Source organism: Protopterus annectens, chromosome 5.part1 (assembly GCF_019279795.1).
Source record: "Protopterus annectens isolate FY-2018-M chromosome 5.part1, PAN1.0, whole genome shotgun sequence".
Lineage (NCBI taxonomy): Eukaryota > Metazoa > Chordata > Ceratodontiformes > Protopteridae > Protopterus > Protopterus annectens.
The window spans coordinates 417,516,340-417,531,946 of NC_056736.1; the positions used below are offsets into that span (position 1 = coordinate 417,516,340).

A 15,607-nucleotide genomic window follows, 5' to 3' on the forward strand; every position below is an offset into this window, starting at 1 on the left:
AGAACCCTACCACAGTTCTGAATCACACTACAGCAGTATGCAGTTATGGCACATGCTACCGAGATTACTGGGATACAACCTTCCCAGAAGTGTATTTCGGGGTGGATGACATCAGCAGTCTTACCAAGGTAGAGCATTTAAAGTGTAGGTGGTGTGCCTACCCTACAAAACATTGCTTTCTACACAGACAGACACACACAATTTCCAAGGATGTGGTTAGAGCTCCTACTTAACTAGTTTATCACACTACAGCAGTACACAGTTACAGCATGTGCCATGGAGATTACTGGCCTATCATTTCCCCAAAGGTGTATTTCACAGTTGATGACATCAGCACACTTGTCAAAGTAGACCATTGGAGGTTGTAGTGTCTGTGAATGGACTCAAAAGCATTGTTCCTACACTGACACAGGAATACATGTATGAACACGCATACATCCACACTTGCCATGTGTGGGAATAGAACACCTATCTATGTAGTTTATCACACTACAGTGGTATGCAGTTACAGGATGCACTACAGAGATTATTGGGCTACAGCTTCCCAGAGGTGTATTACTTGGTGGATGACATCAGCTGCCTTGCAAAGGTTGAGCATTTGGATTGTGGGGAGTGTGGCTAGCCTAAAAGGCATTGTTCTCTGCACAGACAGACAAACACACACACGAACACCCACACAGTTACCATGTCTGGGAATGGAACCTCTACCTAACTATTTTATCACACGACAGCAGTACACAGTTACAGGACACGCTATAGAGATCATTGACCTACAATCTTCCCAGAGGTGCATTTCTAGGTGGGTGACATTAGCAGCCTTGCCTAAGTTGTGCATTAGAATTGGGAGTGTGACTACCCTAAAAAATGTGCTGCTCTCTACACAGTCACACAGACATGAACACAAACACGCACTCACAGTTGCCATGTCTGGGAATGGAACCCCTACCTAACTACTTTATAACACAACAGCAGTACACAGTTACAGGACACGCTATAGAGATTACTGGTCTATAATCTTTCCGGAGGTGTATTTCTAGGTGGGTGACATCAGCAGCCTTGCCTAAGTTGTGCATTAGAATTGTTGGGAGTGTAACTACCCTAAAAAGCATTGCTCTCTACACTGTCAGACAGACACACACAATTGCCATGTCTGGGATTAGAACACCTACCTAATTACTTTATCATACAACAGCAGTACACACTGGACATCCTGCTGTGATGGAAGAAACTGAAGAAATGGAAGAAAGGGGCGTAATCACTTTAAATGAAGGTTTGTCGAGTAACCTAACTATCTCTGACTCTATGAATCATGAAACATGTGCACAAAATTGTATCAATTTATCTGGCTTAAATTTAAATAATGAAATGCTTAAGGTGTTATGCAAGGGGAGCAAATTTGTTCCCACTGTTTTTCCATCGCTAGCTGACATTTATTTTGAGATTAAATCTTTTATTAGGAAGTTACTGCTCAGAGTTTATTTTGATAGAATTTTAAAGCATGATTTATCACATTGTGATTCAAATGAAAGCTCTGAAGATCAGTGCTATGATTCTGAACTTGATGATAGCTTGTTGAATTTGTCCATTTATAATTATGAAAATGAAGATTGTGATGCTGGTGTTGATGCATTTAATGACATACAAATTAGTTCCAATGTTAGTTTTACAACTGGATATGGTAAATTAGTTATGCCTCGCTTCAAGAAAATTGAAAGTAGATTTATACCATATATATCTGTGCCTGCAATTTCTACTTTCCAAAAAATTCTTCTTAGGGAAGTGGAAACATCTTATAATGCATTTGTAAAAGAGAAAAAGCAGTTTAATTTAGATAAAGAAGAATGGTTGGCTTTGAAACATTTAAAAAAAACTGAAAAACAATTACATCTTTAAATGTGCTGATAAAGGTGGAAATTGGGTTGTTATGGACAAAAAAAGAGTATTGTAAGATGGTTTATAATTTGTTGTTAAATCAAGATGAATATGAGAGGTTGGAAAATGACCCCATTAAAATTTACAATGAAAGATTATTATTTTTGTTGGAAAAAGGTGAACGGTTGGGTTTTTTTACACAAAGTGATGTTAACAAAATGCATATAAAGTATCCTACTACACCTGTTTTATATGCCTTACCTAAAATACATAAGAATTTAGTAGAACCCCCAGGTAGACCTATAGTCTCAGGGGTAGGTTCTTTCTTGGAAAATGTGAATATATTTTTGGATTTCCAACTTAAGGCACATTTAAACAAAGTAACTGCTCATATTTCTAATACACAAGATCTTATTAATGAAGTTGTGAAAATTCCTTGGAATTATAATTACTATTGGGTTACCATTGATGTAAAATCTCTATATACAAACATTGAGACCAAATGGGGACTTGGATCTATATATAATATGTTAGGCGAAGGGCCTAGAACTAATTATTTGATTAAGTACAACAAAAAAACAGGCTTAAATAGTGGGAAGTATACTTGCTGTGTTCAGTTCAAGTCAGTCACAGAAGGTAACCAAATGTTCCACAAAGAGAAACGAAGCTGTGAACTATAAACTGCTTTACTTTGCGAACTCTTAATCCAATAAACAAGAGTCAAAATCACCATAGAGTGTTCATTTGAACCTACTCATCCACTGGGCAATAGCTTGTAGAAAAAACACGCAGCCAGCATGTAAAAATAAATCCTAGCGTCCAGTAGAAACCACGTTTATTAGAATAATTAAAACACAGGGCTAGCGCTTTCAACGAATCTTCATCAGGCCACTAACAAACAAACATACTAGCATCCCTTTTATAGCAAAATGCTAAAGTCAACTACTGATGTCACATCCTGTTTGGACATACTGAAGTCAATTCTGATGTCACATCCTGTTATACATAAAATATTTAAAGTGACATCACTTTTGTAGTAAAACGCTACAAACAACTCTGATGCCACATCCTACTACATATAAAATATTATAAAATATTTAAAAAAAGTTTTAAATTATTTAAAATATTTAAAATATGTATGCAGACATTTTGTAGACATGTTCTGAAATAACATTTTACCCTGCTTTAACTGCTGCTGCATTTAACATTCAAGATGTTTTAAAATATTTTGAATATCTATGTAACCATCTCATAGACAATCTGCAGCAAATAAAGTGTTTCAAAATTACATACTATTTTCCTATAAATACTGCTACTTATATGCATACTAGTAACAAAAATGGCACGCATATTTAATGAACGATACAATCCCATTTGAGACACTTGTATGTATAAATACATGCTTAAAATAGGGATCAAATTAATAAAGATATTAATATCTACACAAGAGCTATTTAGCATAATTATAAATGCACAAAAATAATCATTCAAAAAGCTACATCTAAAACTTGTACAGCGTGTGCTTCTAAATATCATAATATCTGTAACAGCATAAATAATTCAGATCAGGCATGTGCACACGCAGAGATGTTAATACAGCTGGTATTATAAACATAAAAATATAAAAATATATGAGACTGAATGTGCAGAGATGTTAATACAGCTGGTATTATAAACATAAAAATATAAAAATATATGAGACTGAATGTGCAAAATCAGATGAAATGTGTGTGCTGGATGAAAAAGGAACACATGGTATATCAGCATCTTGCACAACAATTGGCCCCTAATAAGCCTGCAGAGTAAAATAACAGAGACAACGATGGAGAGAAAAATGGAAAAATGTGATGTATAAAAATGTTATAAAAGTGGAAGTAAAACCAGCCAGAAGTTAATACAGGGTGGCAAAGGGGTGAAAAGCTTCTCATATATTTTTATATTTTTATAATTTTGTTTTTGATTGTATCGTTCATTAAATATGCGTGCCATTTTTGTTACTAGTATGCATATAAGTAGCAGTATTTATAGGAAAATAGTATGTAATTTTGAAACACTTTATTTGCTGCAGATTGTCTATGAGATGGTTACATAGATATTCAAAATATTTTAAAACATCTTGAATGTTAAATGCAGCAGCAGTTAAAGCAGGGTAAAATGTTATTTCAGAACATGTCTACAAAATGTCTGCATACATATTTTAAATATTTTAAATAATTTAAAACTTTTTAAAAATATTTTATAATATTTTATATGTAGTAGGATGTGGCATCAGAGTTGTTTGTAGCGTTTTACTACAAAAGTGATGTCACTTTAAATATTTTATGTATAACAGGATGTGACATCAGAATTGACTTCAGTATGTCCAAACAGGATGTGACATCAGTAGTTGACTTTAGCATTTTGCTATAAAAGGGATGCTAGTATGTTTGTTTGTTAGTGGCCTGATGAAGATTCGTTGAAAGCGCTAGCCCTGTGTTTTAATTATTCTAATAAACGTGGTTTCTACTGGACGCTAGGATTTATTTTTACATGCTGGCTGCGTGTTTTTTCTACAAGCTATTGCCCAGTGGATGAGTAGGTTCGAATGAACACTCTATGGTGATTTTGACTCTTGTTTATTGGATTAAGAGTTCGCAAAGTAAAGCAGTTTATAGTTTACAGCTTCGTTTCTCTTTGTGGAACATTTGGTTACCTTCTGTGACTGACTTGAACTGAACACAGCAAGTATACTTCCCACTATTTAAGCCTGTTTTTTTGTTGTACTTTACCAGTTTTATTTATTATCAGGCGAACAGAGTGTAGTGAGCACTATTCTTTGTTTTTAATTATTTGATTAGTTTATTAGAATTTTGTTTAACCCATAGTTATTTTCTGTTCAATAAAGAATGCTTTTTGCAAGTTAAGGGGACTGCAATGGGTGCAGCATATGCACCATCTTATGCTATTATTTATATGGATTCATTTGAAAAAAAGTTTATTTATCCAACTGATTTTTTTAAAAATAATGTGGTTTTGTATAGACGCTTCATTGATGATTTGATTTTTATTTGTAAGGGGAATTTGTCTGAATTTTTTGATTTTTTTGAGATATTGAATAACAATGAACAAAATCTTAAATTTTCTTATGAGGTTAATAGAAATGAAATTAATTTTCTTGATTTAACTTTATTTGAAAAAGAAAATAGAATCGAGTTCAGATGCTTTAAAAAGCATACATCAGTGAATATGTTCTTGCATGCAACTAGTATGCATCCTCCACATTTATTGAGAGCGTTACCATATGGGGAGTTCAAGAGAATCCACAATCACACTAGCATAGATTTTGAAATAGATATTGAACTTAATAAAGTATATCTTAAATTATTGAACAGAGGGTATAATAAAAATTTGTTAAGATGTTGGGATAATATTACTGGAAGAAATTCTACACAATCTAGCTTAAGGGTTAATGTTCATAAGACTATGAAAATGGATGAACTAAGTATAGATAGTGAGAAAATATTTTTTGTCACAAAATTTACAACTTTTTCTAATAAACTTGCATCATTAGTTAAAAAAATTTGGTATCTGAAAAGTGAAGATGATTCCATAGGCCAATTATTCCCAAAGTTCATTACTTTCTCCTATAAAAGAGGGAAAAATTTAAAAGAAATATTAAATAATAATTTAATAAATTTGGAGAAACCTATCTTTATTAAGGTGGGCACTTTCGTTTGTGGTTCCTGTAGTGTATGTGACAGGGTTATAAATGTAAAAACTATAAATAAAGTCAATCATATCCTGAAGCATTATTTTAATTGCAAATCGACTAGTGTTGTATATATATTGGGATGTTCTTGTATTAGCACTTGGTATATAGGACAAACAAAGAGAATGGTGAAAGTAAGAATACTGGAACATTTGAAAGACATTAGGAATTCTAATGAATCTAGTCCAGTTGCTAAACATTTTCTTGACAAACATGGTGGCTGTAGTAACACTTTAAGATTTAATGTTTTGGGGAAACCTTTTGTTCAAAGGGGAGATAATGTAGTAAATAAATTATTAGAGTTAGAAACTAGAATGATATTAAAGTTTAATACTTTAAAACCAAATGGTTTGAACCAGGAACTGGGTACATAAAAAATATTATTTTTAGTATAGGAATTATTTTCAGCATCATTATGAATTGATAGAGTGTTTTTCGATATATATATATATATATATATATATATATATATATATATATATAGACATACACACATATATAATTTGAATAATTCACATAAAAAATATATTTATATATATATATATCTTATTTATTTATTTATATGTTGAAGTGTGTTTCATGTTAATATGTTTATGATCTATATGCATAGCTAGTTTTGTATTAACTTTGTATTAAATCTTATATTAAATACATGGATGTTAAAAGATATCTTATGTAAGGTTTAAGTAAAAATTTCTTTCCTTTACTTAATTGAAACTTTAATTGATTAATTAATTGTTTCATATCAAATGGTATAAAATGTATTGCCATGATGGATGAAAATATGATCCTTGAAGGCGAATTGCCGAGGTACCAGATCGTTGGATTGAATAAAGGGAATACTGGTGAAGTACTGGCTGATTGGTGTGTATTCTTATCCTGCTGTGAATGCATGCCCTATTGCCTGTTATCCTATCATATGAAAGTCGGAGTATTGTCACAATTTGCTCCTAGCTAGTACCCACCTTTATACCTTGCCCTGCATCTCTCTCTGCAAGGACAAGGCCAGTTAAGCCCTAGGTGAATTTGTTGAGCATCCATCCAATTATCCAGGTCCCATTTAAAGGAAGACAGTGTGTTGCATTGCTTACTTTATGTGAAAGTATGTTATAGAGGTGGATAAGTATTATGTGTTGAACTTATCTCTCCATCATGTTTTACATATCTTCTGGTAAAGATTTAGATCCCTTGTTCTGATATTAGTGGAAATATCTGATTTGTAGATATAGAAGAGATCCGACCACTGGGTCTGTAATGGTATGGAAGGGAAGGCACATATCTCTTCCCTGGAGTCTATAAGGTACTGAATGAGGAACAGTGCTTCCAAACTTTTTTACAATACAAGGTTTTTAGGTCAGTGACCTTCTTAGTTAAGAGCCCTGGTGTCTTTCTAATTGTTTGATATGTTAAATTAGGTGCATCTCAGTGGGAGACTTGTACTCAACAAATGGCCTAATTGGTGTTGCTCTTTTGATCTGGATGATATTCTCTTAGCCATTAGCTCTGCTATGTAGAAGGATTTCCTGATTATTGTTGTCACCCGATGATCATGTTCCAAAGTCCTTAACAACATCTGCATTTTGAATTGAGCTACTGCAGACAGTGTATGCAGGAGGGAGAGGCTTTTTACTAAAACTGATAAAACTGTGCTTTTTTACACTTACTTTGAACCCACTTTAAGCACACCAGGTATTTGCAAGCATATGTTCTTGCTGAAGGGTTTGGATCTTAGAGGGGGACTCAGTAGTTGCCCCCAGTTTCCAGTTTGCAGACTTAGTTACCCAGAAGTATTGATTCATGCTCTGTAGATCAGAAAAGTAAATACCAAACAAAAGAGGTCCTGGTACTAAACATGGTGGGACACCACTGGTCACCTTCATACTTTATAATGGGGCACCTCCCACCCTTACTGTGAAAGTTCTGCATTTCAGACAGTCCATCTTACCATATGTGAATCTGTTTTTAAGGTATCCCGTGTATCTTGTGAGTTTGATAAAGAAGACAATAACTCATCCATGCCTGACTTGGCAGCAGCATGAAACCACAGAGCATATAACTTTGCTTTCATTTTGCTGGAATGCTTCTTTGATGGCATATACATGAAGGAGGGAGAAGTGATCACACTATAGAGAGTAAGCTTGATTGATAAAACTAATTTTAAAGACTTTGTAGTGAGTACAAGGTTTTTGGATGTTTAGAGCATGAAACCCAGAACTGATAGCTCCCTGATGAGATTTCTGATAGTATATTTTATCATGTCATTTATAACAGATTCCATGTCTTTGCAAATGAGACTCATCAGGCTGAAGGGCCTATAATTCCTGGGGTCAGTGATTGGGTGACCATTGTGGAGTGACATCACTACTGCTGTACTCCAAAACTCAGGGACAAAGCCTGAGGCAAAACTCAGGATAAACAGTTGAGGTAGTGGCTCTGTGAGGGCTTGATTCACATTGTTTATTAAACAATCAGGTATATTGTCAGATCACATAAGAATTACTTCTGATTTTGGAAAGGACCCTCAGTAGATGCTCTTTAGAGAAGACGAATGGTTGAATGATACAGGGATAGATGGACTTTGGATGACCAGCACTGGAGTAAAAATTTACATTTAAGTTTATTTTCTAGTTTCATGGCAATGTCTATTGGATTAGAACATGTGGTGCTATTTTGAGTAATTTCAGAGCAATGCTTACAGTTATTTCTTAGTTTCCAAATGTAGTTGAAGAAGGATTTGTAATTGCCCTTTTCCCCAGTAGGAAAAGTTCATGGGCTGCTTTAGTAGTCCTAAAATTATTTTAACATTTTTAGAAATATTTCTAATGCTGTCCTTGATATAAAGGTTTTTTGAATTTGGTATCTACTTTAAGATGTTTTGTTTTCTTTTATTGTAAAGTTCATTTATGCAGTACAGAAGGAGATTGGTGTGCTACACATTGCCCATTTGAATCAGAATTTGCACTTATAAACCTGCCACTTAGCTCAGCATGACAAAGTACCATGCTTCAATGAGAGAGATCAGAAGCAAACTCCTTCTAAAGTGTAGTACACATATATCTGATCCCATGAAATCCCTCATATAACAGGCTGTAAACTATAGTTAATAAAGACATAAATGCAGAATAGTTATCAGATCAGTCAACATAAATGAAACATCTACCTCCTACTTACCATATGCCCAGACATCAGACTTGCTACTGAACTTGGAATAATGAAATATTTCAGGTGCAGACCATTTCACGGGAAACTTGGTCCCTGCTGAACTGGTATACTGGTCATCCAAAACATACCTTAGAAAGAAATCACAAAATAAAACAAGGTTCAGTAATGAAGGATAAAATACTGAATTTTTTTCATTTTACTTTAGTTTAAAGAGTTAAAACAACAGTGCTAAAACTGAGAGTGAAGCAACTAAAATGTGTGGCAGGATTTGGCATGCACCCCTTCACCCACATACTGTCCAGAAACTACTTGTAACAGTTTTAGGGAAAGAGCTTGCTAGTCAGGATACCAAGATAAGTCCTCTTTTCCTTCTAGTTAGTGGGCAGCTGTCTTTTAAGGTGTTGATAAGCAGTTGTTAGGGTGTCGGTAAGCAGTCAGTTATGGTGGTGGCAATCAGTCTGTTGTAGTGTCAACAAGCAGTCACTTAGGGTTTTGCTAAGTAGTTTTCCTGAACACAGTGGATAATCTTTAATAAGATTGCTGAGATGCAGAGTAGTATGTGCAGTGAGAAAGGATATATATATATTTATATATATCTATATCTATATATATATATATATATATATATATATATATATATATGTGTGTGTGTGTGTGTGTGTGGGGGGGTCACAGCCCCCCACATTGGGGAGTGGGTGGGGTGAAGATCCCATCTAGTTTCGTTTAAAATCTGTACTTTTTGTTTTATTTTTTTTCTTTTAAAGGAAACTGCTGCCACCCCCCCCCCAACTATATATACCAACTCCAGGGTTGCATGACATTAGGGAGGGGGACAAATTCCTGTTATTTGCCTTGAGTACTGGTTTTCAATCAAATGAAATTTCGATCAAATGGGTTTAGGTCAAATGCTTTTTCGAGCAAATGAAGTAGACCCATATATATATATATATATATATATATATATATATATATATATATATATATATCTCTATGGGTTCACTATGAAATCTCGAAATACTGAAATCCCAAATTTCAGTATTTCGAAATTGCATAGCCGAAACCTTAAAATCCTGAAAAAACATAACCGCAAAGCTCACAATCCCGAACGTACACTACACATAGTGTACACACATAAACATACACACAACTTCCCCCCACAAACACACATACAACCCTAGACCACATATAAGCAGGGGGGTAAGGCCCCCTGCACCCACCATGTGGGGGGCTTCACCCCCCATATCCCCCAACTTATATATACTAACTCCAAGATCGCACAATCAGATACACAAAGGTAACTCACACCCACACATTTTACAGTCCCTCGCACACATATAACACACACTGACATACACTAAAGCCCCTAACCAACACACTTACACATACATACATACCCGAACTAACACCTAACCAGTCTCACACCACAACACCAGAAGCGTTAATTCAAAATCTCCATACTTCGGGATTTTGAATTTTGTGCTTCTGGTGTTTCAGGATTTCAAGGCTTCGATGTTATAATTTCGAAATACTGAAATTCAGGATTTCAGTATTTCGAAATTATGAACAGAACCCATACATATATATATATATATATATATATATATATATATATATATATATATATAAGTATATATATATATATATATATATATGTGTGTATATATGGTTCCCCTTCATATGACTGAAACTACAAAAGCCTGAAACGTCAAAAACTCAGGTGGTGGACAGGCTAGAAATGGTGTAGGAATTGTGGTGAGACAGAGGCTTCAGAAGTCAGTGAGGGATATCATCAGAATTAATGACAGACTCATGGCAATCAGATCCAGTGTAATGATAGGACAGTATTCATAATCTCAACCTATACCCCACAGCAGGGTTGTGATAGTGAGGAAAAGAGTGCATTCAGACAGCAGTTGCAGGACCGACTAGATAAAGCAGGACAACATGAATTGGTGTTGACAATTGGTGACTTAAATGCACATATCGGGACAGACAGAACAGGATATGAGGACTGCCTGTGTCCACATGGGTGGAGCAATAGGAATAAAGAAGGAGAAGTCATTCTAGACTTCTGTCTGGCAAATGGCTTGATAGTAGCCAACACATGGTTCAGAAATAGAGACTGTCACAAAATCACATACAAGAGTAGCCAACATGCAACTCAGGTAGACTTCCTCCTAGTAAGGAAAAGGCACTGGGGTAGAATCCATGACTGCAAATTCATCTCCAGTGAAACAGTCGGTTCACAGCATAAACCAGTAGTTGCCACAATCAGCTGCAAGCAGTGGTCAGAGAAGGCTCTAAGGTCAACAGAGACCAGGCTGAAGACCTGGAAGTTGACTGGAGAGAAAGTACAGTAGTTCAAGGAATTACTCAAGGCTCTAGCACCCCAAGAAGAGGAGGAAATAGGTAGAGTTGAAGAAGAGTGGCAGCGCCTAAAAACAGCATGTGTTAGGACTACAGAAAAGATATGTGGCCGAGCCAGGCATGGAAATAAGGTACATAAGGAAAGCTGGTGGTGGAATGCAGAAGTGCAGGAAGTATTCAAAAGAAAGAAGGAGTGCAGGAAGAAGTGGGATATTGAAAAGACGGACCAAGCTAGGAAGGACTACTGGTTGGCTAACAAAGAAACTAAGAAAGAAGTTGCAATAGCAAAGAATAGGGCATCAGAGGCACTCTATTAGCTTCTGGAAAGTGACTCAGTAAGGGGCACAAAGAAACTATACCAGGTTGCAAGGCAAAGACAGAAAGATAAAGAAGATAGTCAGGCACCTTTCATAAGGGATTCCAGCAACAACCTGCTTACCAGCCCACGGGACATCAAAGGCAGATAGAAGGAGTATTTCCAGCAGCTTCTGAATGAAGAAAACCCCACAGAAGCGGTACTGCCCCAGAAACAGCCTACAATGAGAGTAGAAGAGGAGCCCAGCTTAGAAAAAGTAAGAGCAGCACTAAGGAAAATGAAGTCAGGGAAAGCAGCAGGCTCAGATGAGGTCACAGCAGATATGATATAGATGCTGGGTGAGCTAGGGGAGAAATGGCTCCTGAGGGTACTAATTGCAGTGTGGAGAGAAAGGCGTATTCCAGATGACTGGAGAATAAGCATACTCGTGCCAGTGTACAAGAACAAAGGGGACATCCACAACTGTGGACAGTACAGAGGCATCAAACTCCTACCACACTGCATGAAAGTTCTGGAGAGGGTGATTGATAAACGGATACGCAGAATAGTAGAATGTAATATGGGAGATGAACAGTTCGGATTCAGATCAGGATGCAGCACAATTGACCCGATGTTTGCATTGAGACAGATACTTGAGAAGAAACTAGAGAAGAGGAGAGAGTCAAACTGGGCTTTCCTAGACTTGGAGAAAGCATATGACAAGGTCCCAAGAAAGCTGATCTGGGCAGTACTGCGGTGGTTTGAAGTCCAAGAAACATTGGTAGAATTAGTACAGGCTATGTACAAGGATCCAGTGACTCAAGTACGAACAGTGCTTGGCCTCACTGAGGGGTTCCCAGTGGGAGTGGGTGTACACCAGGGTTCAGCTCTGAGCCCACTGCTGTTCATACTGGTAATGGACTACATCAGCAAACAGGTAATGGAGGGGTCAGAGCAACAAAGCTGCTGTATGTAGATGATGTGGCAGTACAGGCAGACTCTGATCTAGACCTTCAGCAAAGGATAGGGGAATGGAATGCAAATTTGAAGGCACATGGGATGAAACTAAGCACAGATAAGAAAGTGGTAATGGCAGCAGATTGGGGAAATCAGAAGAAGCTGAGAATAGAGATAGATGGGAAGATAGTGGAACAGGTAAACAGCTTCAAGTATCTGGGAGGGGTGGTTGAGGAGAAGGGTAGTCTGAATGAAGAGGTCAAAGCTAGAATCAGTGGGGCTGCAGCCAACTGGCATAGAGTATCAGGTGTAGTATATGACAGAAGAATGCCAAAGAAGCTGAAAAGTAAGGTGTACAAGACAGTGGTGCGACCAGTACTACTGTATGGTACAGAAACCTGGGCAGTAAAGGCAGAACAGTTGAAGAAGCTAGAGGTGATGGAAATGAAGTGCCTGAGAAAGGTGGTAGGATGCACACTGCGGGACAGGCGAAGAAATGAGGACATAAGAGCAGAAGCCAAAGTAGCTCCAATTGCAGAAAAGATCAAAGAAAACAGATTACGATGGTATGGGCACATGTGTAGAAAAGCAGAAGACAATCTGGTGAGGGAGATTTGGGACAGACAGGAAGAAGGTAAGAGGAAGCGAGGGCATCCAGCAAAGAGGTGGATGGATTGTGTGAAAGAAGATCTGCGACAGTCAGGCATGAGTGTTGAAGAAGGCAGGAGAGTGGCACTGAATCGAGAGAGTTGGCGACAGTTAATATGATACCCCGACCCCATGTAAATGGGAAAAAGGGGATGATGATGATGATGATATATATGGTTCCCCTTCATATGACTGAAACTACAAAAGCCTGAAACGTCAAAAACCTGAAAAGTCAAAAGCCTGAAACTCAAAAGCCTGAAAACACAAAAAAATACATATACTGACTTTAAACAACAGAAACCATATTCATTTCCACTAAGTATATGCAGGGGGGCAACTCTCCCTTCACCCCCCATGTGGGGGGCTGCACCTGCACCCCCCCACTCCCTCTGCTACTTAAATATACCAACTCCGAGATTGCACTTAGTGTAATGAAGTGCAATCCTGGAGTTGATATATTTAAGTAGCAGGGGGGTGTGGGGGGCTGCAGGGGGCTTGCCCCCCTGATTATACTTAGTGGAAATGAATATGGTTTCTGTTGTTTAAAGTCAGTAAACATATTTGTTGTGTTTTCAGGCTTTTGAATTTCAGGCTTTTGTTTTCAGGCTTATGAGTTTCAAGCTTTTGTTAATTCAGTCATATGAAGGGGAACCATATATATATATATATATATATATATATATATATATATATATATATAGATATATATATATAGATATATATATAGATATCGATAGATAAATATAGATATAGATATACGGATATCTAGATGTATATGTACATATATATGTGTATGGATCTACTTCAGTAGATCAACTTACCTAAACACCAAGACGAAAATAGTGAGATGGAAATACGGGAAATGCACAGTAGTGAAAACTGACATGATCGAATGTCACAACAGTGAACAGGTAGTGCATTCATCCCTCTGAGGTACAAAGGATCTTTACACGGTGCAAGCCCGCTGCAACACCCACACCCCCTGCAAGTTATATATACCAACTCCGAGATCGCACTACAATGGAGACAAGAGCAATTTTCCCGATTATCACTGTACAGTGATCTCCATGTTCACAGTATCTTTGTGCCTTAAAGAGATGAATGCACTATCTTTTCATGGCTCTGACATTTGATCATGTCAGTTTTCACTATTGTACATTTCCGGTATTTCCATGTCAGTATTTTGGTCTTCAGTGTTTTGGTAAATCAAGCTAATGAAGTAGATCCATATAAATATATATATATATATATATATATATATATATATATATATATATATATATATATATATGTATACACATATATATGTATCTGTATAGAGAGAGATGGATATATAGTTACATGTACTGATGATGGATAAATGTGCTTTATATTACTTGTTTTGGAAATAATTTAGAATGTGCAAGCAGCAGATATGGAATATATTATGCAATAAACAGTGAGAAAAGAGAATGGGAAGCGTTATTGGTTCTGTTGCAGAATACAGGCACTATCTAAGGAAGTGTGGACAACATGGACATAACTATCAGGAAAATAGTGAAGTGAGATTGTAAATAAATGTGAAGTTGTTATTTTGCAGCAGTAATTATTGAGACTGTTTTCATAAATTGTGAAGGCTGTGAAAAAGCAAAGTTTCTGATACTATGAAGATTTATTTGCAAAGTTTTGTTTTTTTTTTTGCAGATTACATTGTCATCTCCTAACATATAATCTATTGACAGGAAAGTATACAACCTTTAGGAACTGACATATTGGGCACTGCTACTTTAATTCATATTAGGACTTGATAAAATTGCCTGGGAAGAATTATTCACCTATAACTCAATTTTTCATGTGATAAAGGTAGAAAGTGGATTTTCATAAATAAAATATGAATTGTTAGAGATCTGATGTATTTCATAATCTACACTAATATTAATATGTGAATGAGATCCTTACAGAAGTAACAGAATAGTACTGTTGGCCAACAGGGTGCTGGTGGAAATTGGGCTACTGTTGGCTGAAAGAGAAGAAGAGGGGAAAGGCATGCCCAAAGGCAGGTAAAGGCTAGGAATGTGATAGTGAGGGTCGGAACTTTGAATGTTGGCAGTATGACTGTTATAGGGAGAGAGCTGGCTGATATGATAGACTGAAGGAAGGTTGGAATATTGTGTGTGCAAGAGACTAGATGGAAGGGGACAAGGCTAGGTGTATCGGAGGCAGGTTCAAATTGTTTTATCATGGTGTGGATGGGAGGAGAAATGGCATAGGGGTTATCCTGAAGGAACAGTATGCTAAGAGTGTTTTGGAGGTGAAAAGAGTGTCGGATAGAGTAATGCTTATGAAGCTGGAAGTTGATGGTGTAATGATGAATGTTGTTAGTGCATATGCTTCACAAGTTGGGTGTGTGATGAATGAGAAAGAAAACTTTTGGAGTGAGTTGGATGAAGTGGTGATAACTGTACCCAAGGGTGAGAGACTGGTGATTGGAGCAGATTTCAATGGGCATGTTGGTGAAGGGAACAGAGGGGATGAGGAAGTGATGGGTAGGTATGGTGTTAAGCAAAGGAATGCAGAAG

General features: G+C 36.6%; 1 protein-coding gene across 1 annotated transcript in view; it reads right to left on the reverse strand.

Annotated features, from left to right (window-relative positions):
* BMX (BMX non-receptor tyrosine kinase) overlaps positions 1–15,607 on the reverse strand; it is a 1,099,638-nt gene that overhangs the window by 50,097 nt on the left and 1,033,934 nt on the right. Inside the window, exon 16 of the mRNA XM_044072793.1 lies at positions 8,792–8,910. Within this exon, the coding sequence (XP_043928728.1) occupies positions 8,792–8,910 (119 nt within the window). The remainder of the gene's footprint in view (positions 1–8,791; positions 8,911–15,607) is intronic.